The sequence below is a fragment of the Tachyglossus aculeatus genome, chromosome 22, assembly GCF_015852505.1.
Source record: "Tachyglossus aculeatus isolate mTacAcu1 chromosome 22, mTacAcu1.pri, whole genome shotgun sequence".
NCBI classification, from domain to species: Eukaryota; Metazoa; Chordata; class Mammalia; order Monotremata; family Tachyglossidae; genus Tachyglossus; species Tachyglossus aculeatus.
This window is the reverse complement of record NC_052087.1, coordinates 4,161,826-4,189,080: the sequence shown is the minus strand read 5'-3', so window position 1 is coordinate 4,189,080 and position 27,255 is coordinate 4,161,826. Positions and strand designations below refer to the sequence as shown.

Here is a 27,255-nt window from a genome sequence, read left to right as displayed (position 1 = left end):
ATAGAATGAATGAATGAATGAACTCACAATCCACATTCCACTTGATGCTCCGAGGAGGGAGTTTGAGCGTGTCGTTGATCTTTTCAAGCACCGTCTGCAGTTTCTGCTTCTGGGCAATTTCCGACTGGGTGACTTCTGCGACGTTCAGCTTCTCGCTCTCCAGCTTCTCTGCAATGGGGAGAACAATAAACAGAAGCGCTTCGCTATTGGCTTTAAAGTACTCAATCCCCTTGCCCCCTTACACCTCACCTCGCTGCTCTCCTAACTCCAACCCAGCCTGCACACTTCACTGCTCTAACACTAACCCTGTGAGCCCGCTGTTGGGTAGGGACCGTCTCTATATGTTGCCAACTTTTACTTCCCAAGCGCTTAGTACAGTGCTCTGCACACAGTAAGCGCTCAATAAATATGATTGAATGAATGAATGAATAACCCTCTCACCGTGCCTCAATCTCTTCTATCTCACCACCAAGCCCTCACTAGCATCCTGCCTCTGGGCTGGAACACTCCCCCCACTTCATATCTGACAGATCATCACTCTGCCCGCCTTCAAAGCCTTATTAAAAAACCCATCTCCTCCAAGAGGCCTTCCCTGACTAAGCCCTCATTTCCTCTTCCCCCATTCCCTTCTGCGTCACCCTTGCAATTTAAGCACTTTATATTCAACCCCCATTCTGCCCTACAGCACTTATGTACATATCCATCTGTAATTTATTTAAATGTGCGTCTCCCCCTCTGGACCACAAGGCCTCTTTCCTCACTGTATTTATTAAGCACTTACTAAATTCCAGGCAGCATGGTTTAGTGGATAGAGTGTGGGCCTGAGAGTCAGAAGGTCCTGCTTCTAATCCCAGCTCTATCACTTGTCTGCTGTGTGACCTTGGGGAAGTCACTTAACTTCTCTATGCCTCAGTTCCCTCATCTGTAAAATGGGGATTAAGACTGTGAGCCCCATGTGGGACAGGGACTGCGTCCAAGACAATTTGCTTGTATTCACCCCAGCGCTTAGTACAGTGCCTGACACTTAACGAATACCACTATCATTATTATTATTAATACTAATAAATGCATGAGGAGCTAGCCTAACCCTCCCAGCCTGTCCCAAGCCCTCTTCACAGTGGAGCTCAGCAAGATGGAGATATAGCATAACTCTGTTATATTGTACTCTCTCAAGTGCTTAATATAGTGCTCTCCACACAGTAAGTGTTCAGTAAATATCACTGATTGATTGACCATGCTCGGGGACTCTAACTTGAACCCAATACCGAAACCAACCCAGTAACCTGATTGGCCACTGTGTCAGGAGGAGGCAGGCAGATGAGGCAGGATGGACTATTAATAATAATTGTGGTAGGTTTTGGGTGTGTACTACATATGCCCAGCACTGTTCTAAGCGCTGGATAGATGCAATGCAATCAGACAGACAGTTTCTGTCCATAATAATAATAATTGTAGTATTTTTTAAATGCTTATTATGTGCCAAGCACTATTCTAAGCGCTGAAGTAGATGTAAGGTAATCAGGTTGGACAGAGTCCCTCCTGCTCACATTCTTAATCCCCAATTTACAGATGAGGGAACTGAGGCCCAGAGCAGTGAAGTGACTTGCCAAAGGTCACACAGCAGACAAGTGGTGGAGTTGGGACTAGAACTGGGGTCCTTCTTACTCCCACTAGGAGTTGCTCTTTCCATTAGGCCATGCTGCTTCTCTGTCTCTCCTTAGAAATGAATGACAAACAGCTACTAGAAATAATGATATTAATAAGCACTGTATGCGAAGCACTAAGCTCTGGGAAAAAATACACAGGTGACAATGAGACCTGGTTCCCGGCCCTCACACAATCTAAAAACAAAGTAAGCTCATCCCTCAGCTCATTGTTCGCAGGAAATTTATCCACCAATTCTGTTGTATTGCACTATCCTAAGCTCTGCGCGCAGTAAGCACTCAATAAATTTCATTGATTGATAAAGGAGAGGAGAAAGGAGAAGCAGCGTGGCCTAGTGGAAAGAGCTTGAGCCTGGAAGTCAGAGGACCTGGGTTCAAATCCTGACTCCACCACTCATCTACTGTATGACTTGGGCATGTCAGTTCGACTCTCTGTGTCTCAGTTACCTCATCTGTAAAATGGGGATTTAATCTTCCTCCCTCTGACTTAGACAGTGTCTAACCTGATTATGTCCGACCTGATTGCTTTTTATCTACCCCAGCACTTAGAACAATGCCTGGCACATAGTAAGTGGTTAACAACTACCATTAAAAACCCCAAAAAGTTCTTTCAGGGGCTTAGAATATGATTGAATGAATGAAACTTTATCTGCTTGTCTTTCTTCCTAGACCTAAACCCTCAGGCCAGGGATCATCTCTGCCTTCCTCTGTATGTTCTTACAACAATGTCACAAGCAGTGTGGCTTAGTGGAAAGAGCACAGTCCTGGGAGTCAGAGGACCTGGGTTTTAAATCCGGTTCTGCCACTTGCCTCCAGTATGACTTTTGGAAAGTCACTTCACTTCTCTGTGCCTCAGTTGCCTCGTCTGTAAAATGGGGACTAAGACTGTGAGCCCCATGTGGGACGGGGACTGTGTCCAACCTGATTAGCTTGTATCTACCCAAGCACTTAGTACATTGCCTGGCACATAGTATTATTTTTATTCTTAAATGCCACTGAGTCCTTTCCAATCCATGGAGACTCTGTTTGGCTTCAAAGCTCACCTTGCCCCTTCTTACCTCAGCTCTCCTCTCTCCTTCTACAGCCCAGCCTGCACACTCCGCTCCTCGGCCGCCGCTAACCTCCTCACTGTGCCTCAATCTCGCCTCTGGCCTGGAACGCCCTCCCTCCACACATCTGCCAATCACTCTTCCCGCTTCAAAACCCTTCTGAAAGCACACCTCCTCCAAGAGGCCTTCCCAGACTAAGTCCCTCCTTTTCCTCAGCTCCCCTTCCCTTCTTTGTCACCTCGACTCACTCCCTTTGCTCTTCCACCCTCCCCGCCCCACAGCACTTCTTTATATATGTATATAGCTATAATTTTATTTATTTATATTGATGCCCGTCTCCCCCCATCTAGAATATAAGGCCAGTGTGGGCAGGGATTGTCTCTTTTTATTCCTGAATTGTACTTTCTAAGTGCTGAGTACAGTGCTCTGCTCACAGTAAGCGTTCAATACATATTACTGAGTGAATGAGAATGTTTCTTATCTTCTGCTATAATCCGCAAACTCGCTAACAGTTCTTCCATTATTAAGCACACAGTAGGCTCTTAACAAATATCATAAAAATAATTAAAAATAATATGTCTAGTCCAGTGCTTTCCCCAGCCAGTGAATGCCAACCAGGTGTGCAGGCCCTGGCAGAGCAATAAGCTTGCGGGTAGGAGTCTGTGAGCCCACTGCTGGGTAGGGACTGTCTCTATATGTTGCCAACTTGTACTTCCCAAGCGCTTAGTATAGTGCTCTGCACACAGTAAGCGCTCAATAAATACGATTGAATGATGAATGAATGAATGAGTGTGTGCCGATGGGGTGGGTAACGGGGGGACTTCCGGAAGCCCCTCTCTCAGGCCTGATGTGACTGAGGGAAACTGACCGGATCAATTCCTTGCCGCCCCCTTCGTGAACCCGGGACCTCCTCGAGACGGGACTAATTCCAGAGATGTCGGCCCCTGCTACTCCCCTTCCCCAAAGAAGAGCTGCTTCCTCTTTCAACAGGCACAGTGGCTCCAAGATAAACCTGGGCACCTCCACTCTCTGCCAGAGGCTGGGCCCATTTGGCCAGTTTCCTCTCACCACACTGAGAAGCAACATGGCCTAGTGAATACAGCCCGGGCCTGGGATTCAGAAAGATCTGGGTTCTAATCCTCGCTCTGCCACTTGTCTGCTGTGTGACCTTGGGCAAGTCACTTCACTTCTCTGGGCCTCAGTTCCCTCATCTCTAAAATGGGGTTGAAGACTGTGAACCCTATGTGGGACAGGGACTTTGTCCAACCTGATTAGCTTGTACCTCTCCCTGCACTTAGAACAGCGCTTGACACATAGTAAGTACTTAACAAATACCATCATTATTATTATTACCCCACTCCACACTGCCCTCCGGCCCCAGTAGAGCTGGAGCCAGGCCCCAGGACCTAGTTGGGTTTCCTGGAGGGGCTGTCAGTTTCATCATGCCCGAAGGAGGGGGGGCACGACAGATCAACCAGTGTGAGGTGGTTTTCCAGGGACCCCAATGGCAAACTTTGCTGCCAGTTCGGTTGTGGATAGAAAGCAGTGATCCTGGCCTGGGTGTGGTGTGGATAAGATGCAGTGGTCCCAGCCTGGATGTGGATAAGATGCAGTGGTCCTGGCATGGGTGTGGATAGGATGCGGTGAGGCCCACCCTACTCATCCTCTCTTCTGTGAACCCCTTGAGCACTTTGATACTTGCCCCTACCCCTCAGCACAGCAGTTATGTTCCTATTCTTACACTCTACTATTTCCCCTACCTGTAGCTTAGTCTAAATGCTACTTAATCCCTTCTACGTAGACTGTGACCCTCATGTAGGACAAGGACTATGTCCAAACTGATAGCCTTGTATTTACTGTTTTTAGCACTCGGCACATAGTAAGCACGTAACAAATGCCAAAAGAAAAAAGAGTTTGCCAGCCTCCAGAAAGCTGCTTCTTCTTCCAGGCTCTGGATGACCCCGAGAGAACAGGGGTCCAGGCCCTGAGCCATGTCTGGGTCTGCAGTGACCCCCTAGGCCACAGCCCACTCTCCTCCCCAGTGCCCTCACATTTCCCCCTGGACTGGGGAGCTGGCCAGCACCTCAGACTGCTCAGCTCAGCAGCCCCCAACTGGGTGTTTCATTTTTTTTTTAAATGGTATCTATTAAGCGCTTATTATATGCCAGGCACTGTACTAAGCACTGGGGTTTACTCAAGCTAATATGGTTGGACACAGTCCGTGTCCCACGTGGGGCCCATGGTCTCAATCTCCATTATTACAGATGAGGGAACTGAGGCACAGAGAAGTGAAGTGATTTTCCCAAGGTCACACAGCAGACAAGTGGTGGAGCTGGGATTATCTCCCCTTCTCCCTGCCAGAGCACAGTGACATCTACCCCACTCCATCCTGCCGTCACGCCTAATAAGGAACGGACGGTATGCTCTCTCTGGGTGGGAGGGAGAGGCCTCGTCCCCCTCTCATCCCCAATGTCCCTTTTTGGGGTAACTTGTCTCTATCACCAGAGAGTTTCTGTAGGACATGCGTGTTGTCCCCCTCACCCCCATCCCCAGTGTTCCTTTCTGGGGTCACTTTTTTTTTTAATAGTATTTGTTAAGCACTTACTATTTGCCAAGCACTGGAGTAGATACAAGTTAATCAGGCTGGTTTTGTTCTCTGTCTCCCCCTTTTAGACTGTGAGCCCACTGTTGGGTAGGGACTGTCTCTATATGTTGCCAACTTGGACTTCCCAAGCGCTTAGTACAGTGCTCTGCACGTAGTAAGCGCTCAATAAATAACGATTGTTGATGATGATGATGATGGACACAGTCCCTATCCCACATGAGGCTCACACCCTTAATCCCCATTTTACAGACGAGGGAACTGAGGCCCAGAGAAGAGAAGCGATGTGCCCAACATCGCAAGCAGGTCAGTGGCTGAACCAGGATTAGAACTCAGGTCCTTCTGACTCCCAGGCCCATGCTCTACCCAGCGTGGCTCAGTGGAAAGAGCACGGGCTTTGGAGTCAGTGGTCATGGGTTCAAATCCCGGCTCCACCGATTGCCAGCTGTGTGACTTTGGGCAAGTCACTTAACTTCTCTGTGCCTCAGTTATCTCATCTGTAAAATGGGGATTGACTGTGAGCCCCCGGGGGACAACCTGATCACCTTGTAGACTCCCCAGCACTTAGATCAGTGCTTTGCACATAGTAAGCGCTTAACAAATGCCATCATTATTATTACTATTACCCACTAAAGCCTTGCTGCTTCTCACTTTTCTCACTCCCCGAAGAGTTTCTGCAGGATTTGTATGTCATAAAGTCCCCCCCAGCCCTCATCCCTAATATCCCTTCCTGGGGTCACGTGTCTCTCTCACCAAAGAGTTTCTGCAGGACTTGGCCATCATACATGTCCTCAGCCAGGTCTTTCACGATGATCCTCTCTCCAACCAGCACATCATTAATCCAGTCGATCAGAACCTGTGAAGAGACGCAAAAAAACATCAGAATCATTGTAGCTTAAAGCGCTTACTCTGTGCCAAACGTCTTACTAAGCTCTGGGGTGGATACAAGATCCTCAGTTCCTGTCCCACATGCAGCTCACAGTATAATAGTCAATTAATCATATTTTTTGAGTTTACTATGTGCTCTGTACTAAGCACACTGTACTAAGGAGAGTACATGACAGCAATATCAGACACATTCCCTGGCCACAACGAACTTACAGTCTAGAAATAAGTTTAGGAGGGAGAACAGGAATTGAATCCCCATTTGACAGATTAGAACCAATCCAAGAAGTGATTTGACTCACCCAAGTTCACACTGCAGGCAAGTGATAGAGCCAGTATTAGAACCCAGGCCCCCCTACTCCTGTCCCACCTTCGACCCCTGACCCACGTCCTACCTCTGGCCTGGAATGCTCTCCCCCCTCACATCCGCCAAACCACCAAACTAGTTTTCTTCCCCCCTTCAAAGCCCTACTGAGAGCTCACCTCCTCCAGGAAGCCTTCTCAGACTGAGCCCCCCTTTTCCTCTGCTTCTCCTCCCCTCCCCATCACCCCAACTCCCTCCCTCTGCTCTACCTCCTTCCCCGCCCCACAAGCACTTGTGTATATTTGTACATATTTATAATTCTATTTATTTTATTAATGACGTGTATATATCTATAATTCTATTTATCTATTTTGATGCTATTGATGCCTGTCCACTTGTTTTGTTTTGTTGTTTGTCTCCCCCTTCTAGATTGTGAGCCCATTGTTGGGTAGGGATTGTCTCTATCTGTTACCGAATTGTACTTTCCAAGGGCTTAGTACAGTGCTCTGCACACCGTAAGCGCTCAATAAATACAATTGAATGAATGAACAAAAGAATGAACGACTCCTAGGCCCACATTCTTTCCACTAGGTCACACGCCTGGTGGAAGGGAGCACTGGTAGACTCGACCTCATGGATTTTAAGTGGACTTGCAAAGATATTTGACACTGATAATGGTCTCGTGGGTGTCACGCCTAGCTTTGCTCTGACCCGGTGAGCCCCCGGGGGCAAGACCTAAGGTCCCAGAGAGCCAAAGGGGGTCAGCACCCAGGGTACCGGGAGCTCCGGGTTTGGATCACGTTGGAAAGAAGCGGGCCCCCTCCAGCCCCCCCCCCATAGGCTTAACATCATCATCTGAACAAGGGTGAATTCTCACACACCAACATTTCCCCGAAACTTCTGGCAGCCAGCAGCTGGACTGACTGAAGGACTGGATCTGTCTTGTTGACATCCCCCAGAGTGGGGGAAAAAAAAAAAAACTCACCCAAAAAACGGTTCCTATCTTCCCTGCGCTCTTTCCTAACTTTTCCAGGGACCAGTGGTTTGAGAAGTCCCAGGTGTGAGCCAAGACAGTGGTTGCAAATTGATCATTTTTCTTAAAATTCAGCACTCAGCTCCTGAGTCTGGGTCTGCAGCGTCCTTCTACCAGCAGGGTTATGCGCTGTGAGTCTGATTTTGAGAGGCTTCCAGGTCTGCTTCGAGATGCGTGGGCTCCACTTGCAGACTCCAAGATTAAGCAAGATTAAACTGCCCCCTCTCTGCTCCTGAAAGCCTTGATTGCCCTGTGCCCATTTTGTGCCCACATACCCTGAGATAGTAATAGTAACAATGGTGGTATTGGTTAAGTGCTTACTTTGTGCCAGGAACTGTACTAAGCGCAGGTGTGGGTACAAGCAAATTGAGATGGACACAGTCCCTGTCCCCCATGGGGGCTCACAGGTTTAATCTCCATTTGAAGTAACTGAGGCACAAAGAAGTGAAGTGACTTGCCCAAGGTCACAGAGCAGACAAGTGGCAGTGCTGGGATTAGCACCCAGGTTTTTCAGACTTCCAGGCTTGTGCTCTATCCACTGGGCAACACTGCTTCTCTAAAGCACAGAGCTAAGCAAAGTGTGATGATATGTATGGCTATGTGTGTGGCAGGAGGGGGGAGTGAGGGTGCAGACCTTTGTAGATGAGTGTGTGCATGTGTCCACACAGACCTGTGAGTGGGTTTGTGTGTGTAAGCACATGCAGGCATCTGAGTGTGTTTGAGCGTGTAATCTATGCAGGCATGTAGATGTGTGATTGAGTGAGTGGGGGCATTCGTGGGTGAGTATGCATGTATGTACACATGTCTGTGTGAGTGTTTGTGTATTTGAGTGTGTGATGACCGTGTGTATGTGGGGAAGTGAATGGGTGTGAGTGCATGTGAATGGTTGTATTAGTGCATGAAGGTGTGTGCAAATGTATATAAGTATATATGCGTGTGTGTGTGTACTGATACAAGTAAATGTGCGAGCAAGTATGAAAATGAGTGGATGTATCTGTGTGTGAGTAGGTGAGTATGTATTTGAGTGGGAAACGTGGACTGAATGTTTTTATAGAAAAATGATTCGGGCAGCAGAGTGAAGTATGGACTGGAATGGGAGAGACAGGAGGCCGGGTGGTCACTGAGAAGGCTGATACAGTAACTGAGGTGAGATAGGATGAGTGCTTGGATGAACGTGGTAGCAGTAGAGTGGCACCTTTTGGGTTCCTCACACATTGACCCCTTTCCCACGCCCCCCTGAGCCTCTCTGCCATGGGTCAGGGATTTAATGCTTGTTCAATGTCACTGACCCTGCCAGTGCTGGCTCTCTGGCCACCTAAGGCTCCCTGTGGGTCCCCCGGGGTCCATCCAAACCCAGTCTGCCCCCAGCTTCCCTGCTGGGGGGCACTCGTACCCCCCCGAACTGGAAATGTCTCCCCAAACCCCATCCCCATCCCAATTCCAGCCTCGCAGCCATGAGGATGCTGCTGTTCTCCCCTCCTTCCCTCTGCTCTCTTTGCCCACCCTACCAGCTTCAGGAAGTGAGCCTGGGGTCTCCCTGGGGGCCACGGCGGGCATTCCAAATGTGTGTGGGGGGATTCTTGGAATGGTGCCATCCCACAGGTCGACCCCAGTCTGATGGGAGGACAGCCCCGGGGGGAGGCGGGGAGGAAGGCGAGAGGGGATTGGTGGGTTTAGCTGCCAGTGGGGGATCCCCTCCGGCTCAGCTAAGGGTCAGCACTGGGTGGGCCGGACCAGATGGGAACAGGAGGGCCAGGTCTAGGACGACAACGTTTCCCAGCAGCACTACGGGCCTCCTTTGGCTCCCTCTCACCTTCATCAGCTCCTGCAGCTTGGGGTCATTCCGGGAATTGGGGTCCACCATGGTCCGCACCTCGTTTTCCTCTTCAAAAGAAAAAGGGAAGTCAGGACTGAGGAGGCCGCAGGGTGGGAGGGAGGAGAGGGAGGTAAGGAGAGAGGCGAGGGAAGGAAGCACTGAGGGAGGAGAGGGAGGGAAGGAGAGAGGGAGAGGGAAGGAGGAGGGTAGGAAAGGAAGAGAGGGAGGGAGGGAGGAGAAAGAAGGAAGGAAGGTGGAAAGAAAGATAGGGAGGGAGGGGAGGAAGGTTGGAAGGGAGAGAAGAAAGGTTACCTAGCATGGTGTCCTCAGGATCCACCTCAAAGGGAATGGGATTGAGTGGTAAGTTGATGGCATTCATCCCTTCCTCCTGCAGCTCAGACACTAGAAAAGGCAGAAAGAGTTCAGGGATTTCAGCAGATCTGGGAAGCAGTGTGGCCTGGTGGAGCTGGAGGACCTGGGTTCTAATCCCCGCTCCACCTTGCCTGTCGTGTGACCGTGGGCAAGTCACTTCACTTCTCTGGGCCTCAGTTCCCTCAACTGCAAAATGAGAATTCAACAGCTGTTCGCCCTCCTAATTTAGACGGTCAGCCCCATGTGGGACAGGGACTGGTCCAACCCGATCAACTGGCATCTGTCCCTTGGCTTAGGACAGTGCTTTGACATATAGTAAGTGCTTACCAAATGTCATGATAAACATTTCCCTGGAGCCATTCTGCTAGCTGCCAAGAGTTCAGGGTTTGGCACACCCCTCACCCCATCCTCAAAACCCTCCTGTGTCAAGTAGAAACTCCTCACCACCCATTTTAAGGTCCTCAATCACCTCTCTCACTCCTCTCCCAGTACACCCCAGCACACACACTTCTTTCCTGTCAAGCCAACCTCCTCACTGGGCCTCAATCCCATCTCTCTCGCCGCCGACCCCCAGTTCCCTCCCATCTCTCCTTTCACAGCTGACCAACCGCCGGCCAAGCTCTTCCAAAGTCACACCTCCTCAAGGAGGCCTTCCCTGATTAAGCTCTCACGTCTCAGTCCAACTGCTGTTTGCATTATGATTCCCTCCATGTCCCGCAGCCCCACTTGGCCACCCTGATTTAATTTTTAAATTGACGGAGAGCCCCTGGCCTTACCCTCCCTGCCACTTTGGAAGGGCCCTTCCAAATGAACCAACTGGAAAACAAACAAAACGGCAGATGAGTTTTCCCAACCAAGAGAAAGAAACCAACACAGGTCCAAAGTCGCCCGGCCTGGGAAGCAGTGAGGCCTAGTCGAAAAAGTACAGACCTGGGAGTCGGAGAACCTGGGTTCTAATCCTGACTCCGCCACTTGTCTGCCATGTGACCATGGGAAAATCACTTGAGTTCTCTGTGCCTCAGGTCCCTTACCTGCAAAATGGGGGTCCATTCATTCATTCATTCATTCAATCGTATTTATTGAGCGTTTACTGCAGAGAAGCAGTGTGGCTCAGTGGAAAGAGCCTGGGCTTTGGAGTCAGAGGTCATGGGTTCGAATTCCGGCTCCGCCAATTGTCAGCTGTGTGACTCTGGGCAAGTCACTTCACTTCTCAGTTCCCTCATCTGGAAAATAGGAATTAAGACTGTGAGCCCCCCAGGGGACACCCTGATCACCTTGTAACCTCCCCAGTGCTTAGAACACTGCTTTGCACATAGTAAGCGCTTAATAAATGCCATTATTATTATTATTATTATTATTATTATTATTATTATTATTACTGTGTGCAGAGCACTATACTAAGTGCTTGGAAAGTACAATTCAATATCTCTTCTCCCTCCTAGATAGTGACCCCATGTGGGGCTTGATTACCTTGTATCTACCTCAATGTTTAGTACGGTCCTGACACGTAGTAACTGCTTAACAAATTCTACAATTATCATATGGGACATGGACTGTGTCTGACCTGACCCCAGCACTTAGTACAATGCCTGGTACACAGTAAGCGCCTAACAAATACCACAGTTATCATTTGGGACATGGACTGTGTCCAACCTGATTAGCTGGTATCTGTTAAGCGCTTACTATGCGCCAGGCACTGTACTAAGCACTGGAGTAGATACAAGCACATAGTAAGCGCTTAACAGATACCACAGTTATCATGTGAGACATGGACTCTGTCAGATCTAATTAGCTTGTATCTACCCTAGCGCTTAGTACAGTACCTGGTACGTTGTAAACCCTTAGCAAATACCACAATTATCATGTAGGACATGACCTAAACATGTGTCTGACTTGATTAGCTTGTAGCTACTCCAGCACTTAGTACAGTGCCTGGCACTTAGTAAGCACTTGTAGTTTACTGGAAAGGGCTTGGGAGTCAGAGGATGTGGGTTCTAATCCCTGCTCCGCCACATTCATTCATTCATTCATTCATTCGTATTTATTGAGTGCTTACTCTGTGCAGAGCACTGTACTAAGTGCTTGGGAAGTGCCTGCTGTGTGACCTTGGGCAAGCCACTTAACTTCTCTGTGCCTCAGTTACCTCATCTGTAAAATGGGGATTAAGACTGTGAGCCATGTGGGGCAACCTAATTACCTTGTAGCTACCCCAGCGCTTAGAACAATGCATGGCACATACATAGTAAGCACTTAAATTCCATAATTATTATTATTATTATTGCCACAGTTATATCGGATATGGACTGTGTCTGACTTGATTAGTTGGTATCTACCCCAGCGCTTAGTACAGTGCTTGGCACATAGTAAGCGCTTAGCAAATACCACAGTTATAACATGGGACAGGGACTGTGTCTGACCTGATTAGCTTGTATCTACCCCAGCACTTAGTACAGGGCCTGGCAGATTGTAAGCACTTAATATTACTATTATTATTACCACAGTTATCATGAGGGACATGGACTTTGTCCAACCTGATTAGCTTGTATCTACCCCAGCGCTTAGTACAGTGCCTGGCACATAGTAAACACTTAACAAACACCACAGTTATAACGTGGGACTTGGACTGTGTCTGACTTGATTAGCTCACATCTACCCCGGCACTTAGTACAGGGCCTGGCAGAGCGTAAGCACTTAACAAATGCCATATAAAAAAAGAGAAATAATAAAGCTGGGGCCACATTTTTTTTTTTTTGAAGCCGGTGTTTGTTTAAACTCAGGGTCGAGGACACCCGCTTCCATGCTCCCCTTGAATACACGTCCACTGGATCGGCCGAGCCCCTGCTCGCGACAAGTAAACGGAGGAGGAAGCGGTGCAGAGGGTTTATTGGAAACTGACTCACTACATGTTCTAGGATACAAAATCCCATTCAAATAAACTCTGGCTGCAGCCAAATGTGCGGAGAGACACCGAGAACTGTGTCAAGCAAGTAAAACACATCTGCTCTGCAGATTCTTTTTTTTCCAGTCAGAACCAAACGGTGACTACGGGGGTATTTACACAGTTCCAAGCATGAAGAGAAATTCAACATTAACAGTTCCTGAAGTGTGACCCAATCACTGGCTAAGGGCGGGTGGGAGATGGTGGATTTTGATGCATAGGTCACGGGCAAAAACGTCCTCGGACCATAAACAGCCATTTGGGAGGTTTCCCCTCCCCTCCCCGTTGTCCGTCCACCGCCCTCCCTCGGGCCTTTATTCTCAGAGACATAACAAACGAGGGACGAGAAGCAGAGATATGTTTGCAATTGAAAATGTTTTTCAGGAAATGATTCAGTACAGGGACATCATTCTCGTTCCATTAACCGCTGACTCTGTTCCAATCGTCGGACAACGTAAATATGCCGGCGTTCCTCTCAAAATGCAACCCTGTTTAACGTGACTGCATTAGTGTGCCCTCTTTCCCCAAAATCACCCTTCTGCTGCAATGGGCTCTTTTCTCCATTTAAACAGACACAGGGCCCCGGAGGAGGCTGTAAGAGCCCCGTAATTTAATTTTCTCCGGGTATAATGCGGACGAAACGTTTATTACCTCGAAGGTTTCCTAACTAAGCTGGAGCTATTCTGCGGGGCTTGGTGGTGTGGTTCGTTTGTTTTTGACTTGATAAACCGAGTCTAAGAGGAGCAACGTTCAGGATGGAGGCAAGTGGGGCTGGTTGAAATGCCTTTACGGTTCAACCTGGAAAAGTGGGCTGAGCTTTCCTTGGAAGCGGGTCAGCCCTCCCTCAGATCAATCAATCAGTCAATCGTATTTATTGAGCGCTTACTGTGTGCAGAGCACTGTACTAAGCGCTTGGGATGTACAAGCTGGCAACATATAGAGACAGTCCCTACCCAACAGTGGGCTCACAGTCTAGAAGGGGGAGACAGAGAACAAAACCAAACATACTAACAAAATAAAATAAATAGAATAGATAGGTACAAGTAAAATAAATAAATAAATAGAGTAATAAATATGTACAAACATATATACATAGTTCCGGAGCTGGAGACGGAGAGGCCTCTCTCTCAACCACAAGGCCCCGCTTTCCCAAGTCAGCCACCACGGAAACCAGAACATCAAAGAAGCATCAGAGAAGCAGCATGGCTTAGTGGAAAGAGCCCAGGCTTGGGAATCAGAGGATGTGGGTTCTAATCCCGGCTCTGCCACTTGTCTACCTTGCGACCTTAGGCAAGTCACTTCACTCGCCTGGGCCTCAGTTACCTCAACTATAAAATGGGGTTTATTATTAATAATAATAAAAATAATAATAATGGCATTTGTTAAGCACTTACTATGTACTAAGCACTGTTCTAAGCATTGGGGGGGCAGATACAGGGTGATCAGGTTGTCCCACGGGGGGCTCACAGCCTTAATCCCCATTTTGCAGATGAGGGAGCTGAGGCCCAGAGAAGTTAAGTGACTTGCCCAAAGTCACACAGCTGACAAGTGGTGAAGCTGGGATTAGAACCCATGACCTCTGGCTCCCAAGCCCGGGCTCTTTCCACTGAGCCACGATGCTTCTCTTAAAACAGGGAGCCCCACGTGGGATAGGAACTGTGTCAAATCCCATTTGCTTGTATCCACCCTAGCGCATAGTACAGTGCCTGGCACAGGGTAAGCACTTTACAAATACTACTACTATTATTATTAGTATTATCATTAAAGATGATGATCTGTGAGCCCACTGTTGGGTAGGGACCGTCTCTATATGTTGCCAACTTGTACTTCCCAAGCACTTAGTACAGTGCTCTGCACACAGTAAGTGCTCAATAAATACAACTGAATGAATGAATGATGGCATTTGTTAAGCACTTATTATGTGCAAAGCACTGTTCTAAATGCTGGGGAGGATACGAAGTGATCAGATTGTCCTACATGGGGCTCACAGTCTTCATCCTCATTTCACAGATGAGGGAACTGAGGCACAGAGAAGTTAAGTGGCTTGCTCAAAGTCACACAGCTGACAATTGGCTGAGCTGGAATTTGAACCCATGACCTCTGACTCCCAAGCCTGTGCTCTTTCCATTGAGCCATGCTGCTTCTCTAAAGAGCCGTGGACCTTTGAGAAGGGGATCTGGGTCCTAACCCCAGCTCTGCCACTTGTCTGCTGTGTGACCTTAGGCAAGTCACTTCACTTCCTCCTCTGTTCCCTCATCTGTGAAATGGGGATTGAGACTGTGAGCCCCATGTGGGACAGGGACTGTATCCAATCCCATTTGCTTGTATCCACCCCAGAACTTTTTTTAATGGCATTTATTAAGCGCTTACTATGTGCAAAGCACTGTTCTAAGCACTGGGGAGGTTACAAGGTGATCAGGTTGTCCCACAGGGGGCTCACAGTCTTAATCCCCATTTTACAGATGAGGTAACTGAGGCCCAGAGAAGTTAAGTGCCTTGCCCAAAGTCACACAGCTGACAATTAGCAGAGCCGGGATCTGAACCCATGACCTCTGACTCCAAAGCCCGGGCTCTTTCCACTGAGCCACGCTGCTTCTCTAAGCACTTAGGGTGGAAGCACATAGGAAGCACTTAAATATAACAATAACAATAATAATAATTATTATTATTAAAGAGTCAGAGGCTCACAAGAAGGTTACCTGGGTCCTAACCCTGGCTCCGCCATTTGCCTGCTGCATTCTCCCTTCTGAGGAGTCTTCTAGACTGTGAGCCCGTTGCTGGGTAGGGACCGTCTCTATATGTTGCCGACTTGTACTTCCCAAGCACTTAGTGCAGTGCTCTGCACACAGTAAGCGCTCAATAAATATGACTGAATGAATGAATGAGTCATCCATGCTCTTGGATCTGGAACTTTGGAGCTTGTAGTTTAAGAAGGAGGGAGGAGGATTGAATCCCCCTTTTACAGATGAGGGAATGGGGACACAGAGAAGTGAAGTGACTGGCCCAAGGTCACACATCAGACGAGTGGTGGAGCGGGGATTAGAACCCAGGTCTTCTGTCTCCCAAGCATGGCCTTCTCTTCTAGACTGTGAGCCCACTGTTGGGTAGGGACTGCCTCTATATGTTGCCAACTTGTACTTCCCAAGCGCTTAGTACAGTGCTCTGCACACAGTAAGCGCTCAATACGATTGATTGATTCTCTTAGGCCATGATGGTTCCTGGAATGGCCTTTCGTTATGGGTCCAGGGAGCCACCCCTCTTCTTCTCCTCAACTCTCCTAAGGCCCGACACTCCCCTCTTGGCCCCCCGCGGCCGGCTGATCTCACCCCTAGATGTTGTGTATCAGGATCTGCCCCTCAGCCTCTTCCCGGTCCTTTCAGAGGTCCGTCAGGGGCCCGAGCTCTTTCGTTCACCCTCCGCTCCATTCACCCTGTCGCTCATCCTCTGCTCCGTTCTCCCTGTCATCATCTTCCCAGACTGAGCCCCCTCCTTCCTCTCCCCCTCCCCATCCCCCCCGCCCTACCTCCTTCCCCTCCTCACAGCCCCTGTATATATGTTTCTACAGATTTATTACTCTATTTTACTTGTACATATTTACTATTCTATTTATTTTGTTAATGATGTGCATCTAGCTTTAATTCTATTTGTTCTGACGACTTGACACCTGTCCATATGTTTTGTTTTGTTGTCTGTCTCCCCCTACTAGACTGTGAGCCCGTTGTTGGGTAGGGACCATCTCTATATGTTGCCGACTTGTACTTCCCAAGTGCTTAGTACAGTGCTCTGCACAGACTAAGCGCTCAATAAATACGATTGAATGAATGAATGAATGAATGAACTTTTGGGAAGTTGAGGGCAGGGAACATATCTATCAGCTCTGTTATACTGCACTCTCCCCAGTGCGTAGTACAGTGCCCTGAACACAATAAGCACTCAATACATACCATTTATTGATTTGATATTCACCTTACCTTACCCCTCTAGACTGTAAGCTCATTGTGGGCAGGGAATATGTCCGTTATATTGTCGAGATGACCTCTTCCAAGAGCTTAGTCTAGTCCCCTGCATACAGTGAGCGCTCAATAAACACAATGGAATAATTACCTTCAGCCCTACAGCACTCATGTAAATGTCTCTAAATGATGTAGTATAAATTATTTATATTTCTTTTTCTAGACTGTCGGTTCACTGTGCTTTGCACATAGTAAGCGCTTAATAAAAGCCATCATTATTATTAGATTGTGACTACCAACTCTTTTACATTGTACTCTCCCAAGTGCTTAGTACAGTGCCCTACACAAAGTAAGAGTTTAATAAATACCATTGATTGATTATTTTGATATTCCTACTTTAAGCCCTGCAGCATTTATGTGCATATCTGTAAATTATGTATCATAAATTATTTTAATGTCTTTCTGTCCTTCTAGACTGTAAGCTGGTTGTGGGCAGGGAACGCGACTACCATCTCTCTTGAATTGTACTCTCCCCAGTTTTTAGTAAAGTGCTTTGCACACAGTAAGTGCTTAATATATACCATTGATGATGATGATGCCGTGGCCTTGGGGAAGTCCTGTCACTTCTCTGGGCCTCAGTTTCCTCCTCTGATAAATTATTGTTGGATTATTACTGTATTTGTTAAGCGCTTACTATGTGTCAAATACTGTTCTAACCTCTGGGGTAGATACAAGTTAATCCGGTTGGACACAGTCCCTGTCCAACATGGGGCTCACAGTCTAAGTAGGACAGGGAATGGGCATGGAATCTCCATTTTACAACTGAGGAAACTGAGGCACAGAAGTTAGGTGACTTGCCCAAGGTCACACAGCAGACAAATGGTGGAAGTAGTATTAAACTCAGCCTTCTGATTCCCAGGTTCTTGCTGTTTCCATGGGACCGTGCTTTAAAATGGGAATGAAATCCCATTCTCTCTCCCACTTCCGTCAGGAACCCTATCAATTTTGTTATTTATTGAGTGCTTATTATGTGTAGAGCAGTGCACTAAGCACTTGAGAGAGAACAATACAATAAGCAGACAAATTCCATGCCCATAATGAGCTTACAGTCTAGAGGGGGAGATGAACATTAATAGAAATAATTTACATTGCATAATTTAAAGACACAAATATAAGTGCTGTGGGGTTTGGAGCAGGGCAAATATCAAATGTCCAAGGGTCACAGAGCCAACGTTACTACGTGCAGAACACTGTACTAAGCGCTTGGGAGAGAACAATATAACAGACACATTCCCTGTGGCATTGATCCCCCACTGAAAGAAGCCCAGAACATGAAGCAGTATGGCCTAGTGGCTAGAGTCAGAAGGACCTGAGTTCTAGTCCCTGCTCCGCTGCTTGTCTACTGTGGGACATTGGGCAAGTCAGTTCACTTCTCTGTGCCTCAGTTACCTCATCTGGAAAATGGGGGTGAAGACTGTGTGCTCCATGTGGGACAGGAACTGTGTCCAATCTGTCTCGCATGGCACCCCAGTGCTTACTACAGCATCTGGCACATATTAACCAATACCCTTAAAAAAACAAAAACAAAGAAAAACCGAGAAACTTCCCACCAAGCCCCATTAGAGTGAGGCCGAAGGGGATTGACCCTTCCAAACATCCTCATGCTCCCCTCACGATCAGCTGGTCCATCTGCTGAAGTTGGACATGTGATATTCACACTACCCACAACCCCACAGCGCTTATGCACAGATTTTTAAATTATATATTATCAGTTATTGATTTATATTCATGTCTGTCTCACTCCTCTAGACTATAAGCTCCTTGTGGGCAGGAAACATGTCTGCTAACACTCTTGTACTCGCCCAAGCGCTTAGTGTACAGTGTTCTACATTCAGGCTGTAAGCTCTTTTTAGATAGGGAACATTTCTACCAACTCCATTGTACCACACTCTCCAGGGCACTTAGTACAGTGCTCTGCATACAGTAAGAGCACAATAGATATGACATTAATTGATTAAAGCTTTTTCATTTGCAGGCATTTTTCCTTCCCTAACAAACCCACTGTCGCACCTGGAGAGTTTCCAGTACTCTACCCGTCTTGACTCCGGGAGGGAGAGTCAAGCAGAGGCCCGTCCGTTCCTAGCTTGAGCAGTGGCTAGCGAGTGGAAGGCAATCTGCTACAAGTCACAACTCCTCCATGCTGGGCAGCAGCAGCACGGGAGAGAGTTGAGGGCGGAGACTCAGGTTTACTGTGCAGAAGGCGGCATTGGTAAACCGCTTCCGTATTTTTACCAAGAAAACTCTACGGATACAGTACCAGAGCGACTGTAGATGGAGGTGGGGCATTCGGGGAGAGATGTGTCCATGGTGTGGCTGTGGATCGGACACGGCTCGACAGCATAAGACAACAACCACCAAATCCACCAGCCCTCTCCACAACTCCTAAAATCCCACCTCTTCCAATGAGCCCCCCAGCTGAACAGCAGTGCATTCGGCTACTGCTACCCTATCCACAGAACTGACTTTTAGCTGGCTGCAGCTGTCATTATTGAATTATTATTATTGTTGCATTTGTTAAGTGCTTACTATGGGTCAAGCACTGTTCCAAGTGCTGTGGTAGAAACAAGGTAAGCAGATTACCTGTCCCACATGGGACTCTCAGTCTAAGTAGGACAGGAAATGGGGATGAAATCTCCATTTTACAATTGAGGAAACTAAGGTAGAGAAGTTATGGCTGGATTAGGCAAAAATGGGATTCGCAGAGAAGCAGTGTGGCCTAATGGATAGTACTCGGGCATGGGAGTCAGAAGGTCATGGGTTCTAATCCCAGCTCCGCTGTCTACTGGGTGACCATGGGCAAGTCACTTCACTTCTCTGGGCCTCAGTTCCCTTGTCTGGAAAATGGAAATTGATGTGGGACAGGGACTGTGTCCATGCATCCACCCCTGGGCTTAGTACAGTGCTTAGCACAGAGTATGCACTTCACAGATCTCCCCAGTTATTATTATTATTTAAGGTATGGTGTTGAGTTAGACGGTTTTACAGCCACTACTGAGGGAATTTCGGGCAGCCCTGCCAGGTGGGAAGGAAAAGACAAAAATCACGGATGGCCAGTCAGAAATGACAGCTGCACTCTGCCTTCCTTCCCGACCACTTAATTATTGCTATTATTATTATTATGGTATTTGTTGAATGCTTACTGTGTGCAAGGCACTGTACTAAGTGCTGGGGTAATATGCTCCTCAAGATTAATAATAATAATAGTAAAAATATTTGTTAAGCACTGTAGATACAAGATAAGTTAAACTTATCTTAAACTGAGCTTAGCAGTTTAAGCTCACAAGCTCACAGTTAAAGAAAAATAACAATAATTATAATAATGGTAACAAGAATAATTGCTGTTTTTGTTAAGCACTAATTGTCAAGCACTGTACTAAGCGCTGGGGTAGATACAATATCATCATGTCCCACATGAGGCTCATAGTTGAAGTAGGAGGGAGAATAGGTATTGAATTCCCCATTTTGCAGATGAGGGGGCTGAGGTCCAGAGAAGTAAAGTGACTTGTCCAAGGTCGCACAGCAGGTAAGTGGTGGAACAGGGATTAGAACCCAGGTCCTCTGACTCACAGGCCAGAACTCTTTCCTCTAGACCATGCTACTTCTCTGTCTGTATTCTGTATCAGTAGCTTGGGAGGCTATTCTGAGCTACTCCAAGACAACTTATCAATGAAACCCAGGTGTCCTTCACCGCCCTGTCCTCTCATGGTGTCTTTCTCTCCCAGATTTCTCATCCCAGGCCTAAACCCAGAAAAAGGCCACGACCGGATCCCAAGTACCCCAAGGGTGAGAGAAAGGTGGAGAAGGGAAGTGACCAATAACTGCAATTATGATCATAGTAACTTTGATAAGTGCTTATTTGTCAAGCTCTATACTAAACTCTGCGGTACAGATGAGATCATCAGATCTTGTCAGGTTCTAATCAGATTCAACCTGATTAGCTTGAATTCCCCCAATGCTTAGAACACATACTAAGAGCTTAACAAATACCATCATCATCATCAATCAATCAATCATATTTATTGAGCGCTTACTGTGTGCAGAGCACTGTACTAAGCACTTGGGAAGTCCAAGTTGGCAACATATAGAGACGGTCCCTACCCAACAGTGGGCTCACAGTCTAGAAGGGGGAGACAGAGAACAAAACAAAACACATTAACAAAATAAAATAAATAGAATAGATATGTACAAGTAAAATAAATAGAGTAATAATCATCAATAGGTCCCACAAGGGGCTCACAGTCTAAACAAGAGGGAGAACAGGCATTGAACCCCCATTCTGCAGATAAAGGAACTGAGGCATAAAGAAGTAACTTGCCCAAGCGGCAGCTAAGTGGCAGAGCTGGAATTAGAACCCAGGTCCCCCGATTCCCAGACCTGTGCTCTTTCCACTAGGCCACACTGCTTCAGTAGAGCCATTCCTGCTGACCTCCCAAAGGCCCTGTCCAGGATGGGAGGCAAGGGCTCTGGCCTTTACCCCCGGAAGCCCAGGGGTGAGGGAAGCGCCGCAGGGAATGATGCCAAGAGCATACCCCTGAGTCTCTGGAAAACTCCTTCACACTCATCATCATCATCAATCATATTTATTGAGCGCTTACTGTGTGCAGAGCACTGTACTAAGCGCTTGGGAAGTCCAAGTTGGCAACATATAGAGACAGTCCCTACCGAACAGTGGGCTCACAGTCTAAAAGGGGGAGACAGAGAACAAAACCAAACATACTAACAAAATAAAATAAATAGAATAGATATGTACAAGTAAAATAGAGTAATAAATATGTACAAGCATATATACATATATACAGGTGCTGTGGGGAAGGGAAGGAGGTAAGGTGGGGGGATGGAGGGGGATGGAGGGGGAGAGGAAGGAAGGAAGGAAGGGGCTCCTGTCAGTCAGTTAGTGGTATTTATTGAGCGCTTAATGTGTGCAGAGAACTGTACTAAGTGCTGGGAGAGTACCGTAGAACAATAAACAGACACATTCCCTGCCCACTATCTTACAGTCTGGAGAGGCCCCTCCCCACCAACCCCAGTCCCTGCTGTCCCTGTTCACTCTCCTCAGAGGGATTCCCAGGTAGTCCCCAGATTCCACCCCCTTCCATCCTGAGAACCAGTCAGCACCCTCATCTGGCTCTGCTGCTCCTTCACGGGGTTCGGGGGGGCCCTAAGATGGAGGAGGGAGTCTGGTATCTGCCAGAGAAGTTGCAAGGGCATCCTGCTGTCCAAAGGGTATTGGACATAAGGAGTGCCCCCTCTCCCCACCCCGACCCGAGGCCCAGCTGGCCACAGAATCACCCCCAGAACCAGGCCTAGACTCTGGGAAGAATTCCCCACCCCCTCTCCCGCTCTCCCCTCCTGATCGTTAATGCTCGCTAATGCCTGCTAATGTCTGCTAATAACGCCTGCCAATGCTGCCAGCCAGGACCTCGGGCTGGGAGGCTAAGTGCTCCCGTGGGTGGCGAGTGGATCAAAGCCCCCAGATGGTCTGTGGTCCAGCCCGGATTGGGACGGGGCGAAGGGACCGGGAACTGACCCGGAATCACCCAAATCCCGTTTGAGACCTTTTCGCCTCAGCCAGGATCGCGAAGAAACGGGCTTGGAGAAGGTGCGGAGGGCAAACAGGCTTCCACGTCCTCAGGGCCCACCCAGTTATGGGGTCCTGATGTCAATGCCACTGAGGGCGATGACGGGTCTCAGGAGCCCATTGTTGGGTAGGGGCCATCTCTATATGTTGCCGACTTGTACTTTCCAAGCGCTTAGTACAGTGCTCTGCACACAGTAAGTGCTCAATAAATATGATTGAATGAATGAATGACCGGCCAACCAGCCAGAGGGCAGACAGAATGGTTGTCCACCCCGGGCCTCCTCCTCCTCCTCTCCCGGAACTGGTATTCCGGTCCCTCTGTCCAATCCCGCTTTCCCAGTGCGGTCATTTCCTAGAGGACACCTTGTCCACAGGAAACAGTCTCTCCTTCCCTGCCCCCCCAGGCCACAGAAACGCCCACACCTCCGGCCGCGACTGCACAGGCCCGGCCCTGACTCAGGGTTGAAAAGACAAAGGAAAAGACCGTGTACTCTGAGGTGAAAATGGACCAGGAGCCTGACCGAACAGAAGGCCGGAGCAGAAGTTACCCCCCTGCCCTCAGATGGGGGGAATCCAAGCCCACAAGAAGGGCAGGGCTGCCTACCTTTAGGGCAAAGTGCACCACAGCCCATGGTGAGATCCAAGAGGAAACGCCTTCATCTTTTCTCCACCTGGAGAGCGACTGCGTGGGGTCCCCCCCCAAAAGAGAGGGGGGTCCCCTTTCCACAGACCCTTTGAACCTGTCCTATCTTTTCGGCAGCTCTGCTGACAGAAGGCTACAACTCTCAGCTCGGAGCATCGGCTGAGAACAAGTGACTGCCTATATAATTTAATATGATGCCACAAGAGACTCATAGACCATCTGCAAAACAAATGGAACCTCTTCTCTCTCTCTCTCCTCTTTCTCCCTCTCATCTCTCTTTCCCCCTCTCTTTTTCTCACTCTCCCTCTCTCTCTCTTCATCTCTCTCACTCACTTTCATGGCTCAGTGGAAAGAGCGCGGGCTTTGGAGTCAGAGGTCATGGGTTCAAAACCCGGCTCCACCAACTGTCAGCTGTGTGACTTTGGGCAAGTCACTTAACTTCTCTGTACCTCAGTTACCGCATCTGTAAAATGGGGATTAAAACTGTGAGCCCCCCGTGGGACAACCTGATCACTTTGTAACCTCCCCAGCGCTTAGAACAGTGCTTTGCACATAGTAAGAGCTTAACAAATACCATTATTATTATTATTATCCATCTCTTTCTCTCTTTCATGCCAGTATGATCAGGACTCCACTGTGCTTGCAAAGAGTTCCACCCAGCCTCCCTCATGGCCTGTCCCATTCATGGCCTGCCCCCCTGGGGCTCTGGGGCAGGGGGATGGCTTTCCTGAGTCAGATTCCAGAAACCAGGAACATCAGTGAGTCAATGGCATTTACTGAGCGCTTATCATGTACACAGCCCTGTACTAAGTGCTTAGAAGAGTCCAAGAACAGCAGAACAGACCCATTCCCTGCCCACAACTAGAGGACTCCAGAGGGGCACGTGATCATGTCTCAGTGATCTGGGAAAATCTTCATTTGACTTTGGATTTATTCCCCTCGGAAATCCAGCAGAAGGGGGCATGTCACCTTGGTTTCTGCCAGCCTGGGGCAGTGACCCAGGCCTGACCCCGAGCCAAGTGGTGGTATGCAGTCTCTCCAACTCGGGGTCACCCTGATGATCTCCACTGAGCAGCAGATTCAGCTCAGTGATGCTGCAATGCCCCCAACCCTGTGACCTAATAACAGTAATAGTGCTATTAGTTAAGCGCTTATTGTGTGCCAGGCACTATACTAAGCACTGGGGTGGATGCAAGCAAATCAGGTTGGACACATTCCCTGCTCTGCACGGGGCTCTCAGTCTAAATCCCCAATTTCAGATGAGGTAGCTGAGGCCCAGAGAAGTGAAGCAACTTACCCAAGGTCACACAGCAGATAAATGGCAGAGCAGGGATTAAAACCCACAACTTTCTGGCTCCCAGACCTCCCCTCATCTCCAAGTTCTCCTCCACAATGGGAGAGGGGGGGAAATAGGGACCAAGTGGCCAGGGGAAAACCAAGGCCAGGTTAATAATGATAACTGTGGTATTTATTAAACACTTACTATGTGCCAGGTACTATGTTAAACACTGGGGTGGATACAAGCTAACTGGGTTGGACACAGTCCATGTCCCACAAGGGGCTCACAGTCATAATCTTCATTCATTCAGTTATATTTATTGAGCGCTTGCTATGTGCAGAGTAGCGTACTAAGTGCTTGGGAGAGTGCAATGCAAAAATAATCCCTGTAAATAAAATAAAATAAATAAAGAATAAAAAATAAATAAATAATAAAATGAAATAATAAAATAAAAATAATCACAATCCCTGCCCATAATGAGCTTTCAGTCTAGAGGAGGGGGAGACAGATAGATATAGTAACAATAATAATGATGGCATTTTTTAAGCACTTACTATGTGCAAAGCACTGTTCTAAGGGCTGGGGAGGTTACAAGGTGATCAGGTTGTCCCCTGTGGACATAAGCGCTGTGGCAAGGAAGGAGAGGTGAATAAAGGGAGCAAATCCAAGTGCAAGGGTGACTCAGAAGGAAGCGGGAGAAGAGGAAATGAGGGCTTAGTCAGGGAAGGCCTCTTGGAGGAGATGGGTTTTTTAATAAGGCTTTGAAGGCGGGGAGAATGATGATCTGTCAGATATGAAGGGGGAGAGTGTTCCAGCCCAGAGGCAGGATGTGGGCGAGAGGTCAGCGGTGAGATAGACGAGGCCACAGTACAGTGAGTAGATTTGCCTTAGAGGATTGTGTGGGCTGAGTGCTAATAGACTAGTGAGGTGAGGTAGAAGGGGGCAAGGTGATTGCGTGCTTTAAAACCTCTTCCTAATCAACGCTACAGGAACAGGGTACGGGGAAATGGCCAAAATCAATTCCTCCTCTTTCACCCCCTGCCCTCCTGCTTCTTCTCCACCCGAGGCGCGATGATTCTGCTTTTTGCTAAGTGGAGAAAGCCACTCATTTCTCACAGTCTAGGACTGCAGATATCTCATCCCCATTGTACAGACAGAGAAGCTAGGGAGGACTTGCCCAAGGGACCGACCCAAGGTCACACAGCAGGCTTCATCTGGATGGGAACAGAGAGAGGCAGCGTTATCGAAGGAGAAGGACCGTCTCTTTCCAGCATTTTGCTGTTGCATTGTACTCTCCCAAGCTCTTAGTACAGTGCTCTGCACACGATAAGCGCTCAATAAATACAATTACTGACCACTCCCCAGCAACATGATACGGAAAGCTTAAGTTGTGATTCTGGATAAATACCGTACCTGTCGCATTACACATTAAAGTGTGTAACACATCAACCCAGGAAGACCACCGCAATGCTCAGTGGAGAGGTTTTCGGTTCACAGAAGGGGAAATTTCATTAAAGCATGTAATGTCAATTACTGTCATTCCTAATTTGATTTGGCCTTACTAGAAATAATACAGAAAGAGGACTCCAGAGTTACCTGCCTGTTTGATGTAAAGAGGATAGAATTATCTGGATCCTGAAAAGAACCAGATAGGAGAAGGGAAAAAAAGTGTCTCTACCTTAACTCCGTGTGTCATCAAATTTCATTAGGTATGTCACAGAAGAGTACCAGGCTTGCTCTCCCGGCTGATTAGAAATGCACCAGCCTGAGTCTTCCCAGCATAAAGGAGAGTCGGAGGGCTGGAGAGTATCGTGGCATAGTGGTTAGGGCAGATTTGGGATTCAGAAGGACCTGGGTTCTAATCCTGACTCTGCCACGTGTCTGCTGTGTGACCTTGGGTGAGTCACTTCAGTTCCCTCACCTGTAAAATGGGGAGTAAAACTGTGAGCTCCTCTTGGGATGTACACTGAACCCAACCTGATTAGCCTGTACCTACCCCAGCATTTAGAACAATGCCTGGTGCATAGTAAGTGTTTACACAAATACCACAAGTATTATTATTATTTTTGAACTAAACTGGATGGGCCTACAGCCGGAGCATAAAATTTAGACTGAACCGAGAACTGAATTAGCCAGAGTGGCTGCTGACACTGAAGAGATTAACTGGATAATCCCATCTCCCCTTTACTCTGTATCATGAAGGTATAGCCTGACTGTGCCTCTTAGATGGTGAGCTCCTTAGGAGATGGAGGCCACCTGTTTAGTCTGTCCCAGTGCTTAGTACAGTGCTCTGCACACAGTAAGTGTGGAATAAATACTATGGGCTGTTCTAAAATGGTCTCCCATGATTGTTGGGGTGGCTGAAATTCACTTTGTCTTAAACCCTGGTTTGGGCTGAGTCCCGGATAAACTAATCCATGGTCTAAGATGTAGAGTTCTGGGTTCTAATTGGGCGTTTGCCATTGATTTCGGGCTTCCTGATTCTCATCTACATCCTTTCTATCCCATTCGGTTCAATCAGGAGCACTTATTGAGCGGCTACCACATGCCAAATCGCATAGCCTATGAGCCCACTTCCCAACATCGGTCTCTGACACAGGGTCCATGGGATTGATGGTGAGGGGACCCTGACTTCTCTGTTCCTCAGTTACCTCACCTGTAAAATGGGGATTAAGACTGATCCTCACATTGGACGGGGAGTGTGACCAATCTGATTACCTTAATAATAATAATTGTGTTATTTGTTAAGTACTTAGCTTGTGCCAGGCACTGTACTAAGAACTCAATTACAGTTGTACACAGTCCCTGTCTCAGGGCTCACAGTCTTAACCCCCATTTTGCAGATGAGGTAACTGAGGCCCAGAGAAGTGAAATGACTTGCCCAAGTTCACACAGCAGACAAGTAGCAGACCTGGGATTGGAATCCGAGTCCTTCTGACTCCCACTCCCATGCTCTTTCCACTAGACCATGCTGCTTTTCTACCTCAGCATTTAGTAGAGAGCCTGGCACTTAGTAAGCACTTAACAAATACTATTTTAAAAAGTGCCTACAGTCTAGAGGGGGAGACAGACATTGAAA

General features: G+C 47.9%; 1 protein-coding gene across 1 annotated transcript in view; it reads right to left on the bottom strand.

The window, feature by feature from the left end:
* The window catches only part of PARVA (parvin alpha), a 114,072-nt gene that overhangs the window by 28,218 nt on the left and 58,599 nt on the right, over nucleotides 1-27,255 (bottom strand). Inside the window, exons 2-5 of the mRNA XM_038764708.1 lie at nucleotides 9,666-9,755; nucleotides 9,351-9,421; nucleotides 6,069-6,171; nucleotides 28-168 (exon numbers count right to left, since the gene is read on the bottom strand). Coding sequence (XP_038620636.1) covers nucleotides 28-168; nucleotides 6,069-6,171; nucleotides 9,351-9,421; nucleotides 9,666-9,755 — 405 coding nt within the window. The remainder of the gene's footprint in view (nucleotides 1-27; nucleotides 169-6,068; nucleotides 6,172-9,350; nucleotides 9,422-9,665; nucleotides 9,756-27,255) is intronic.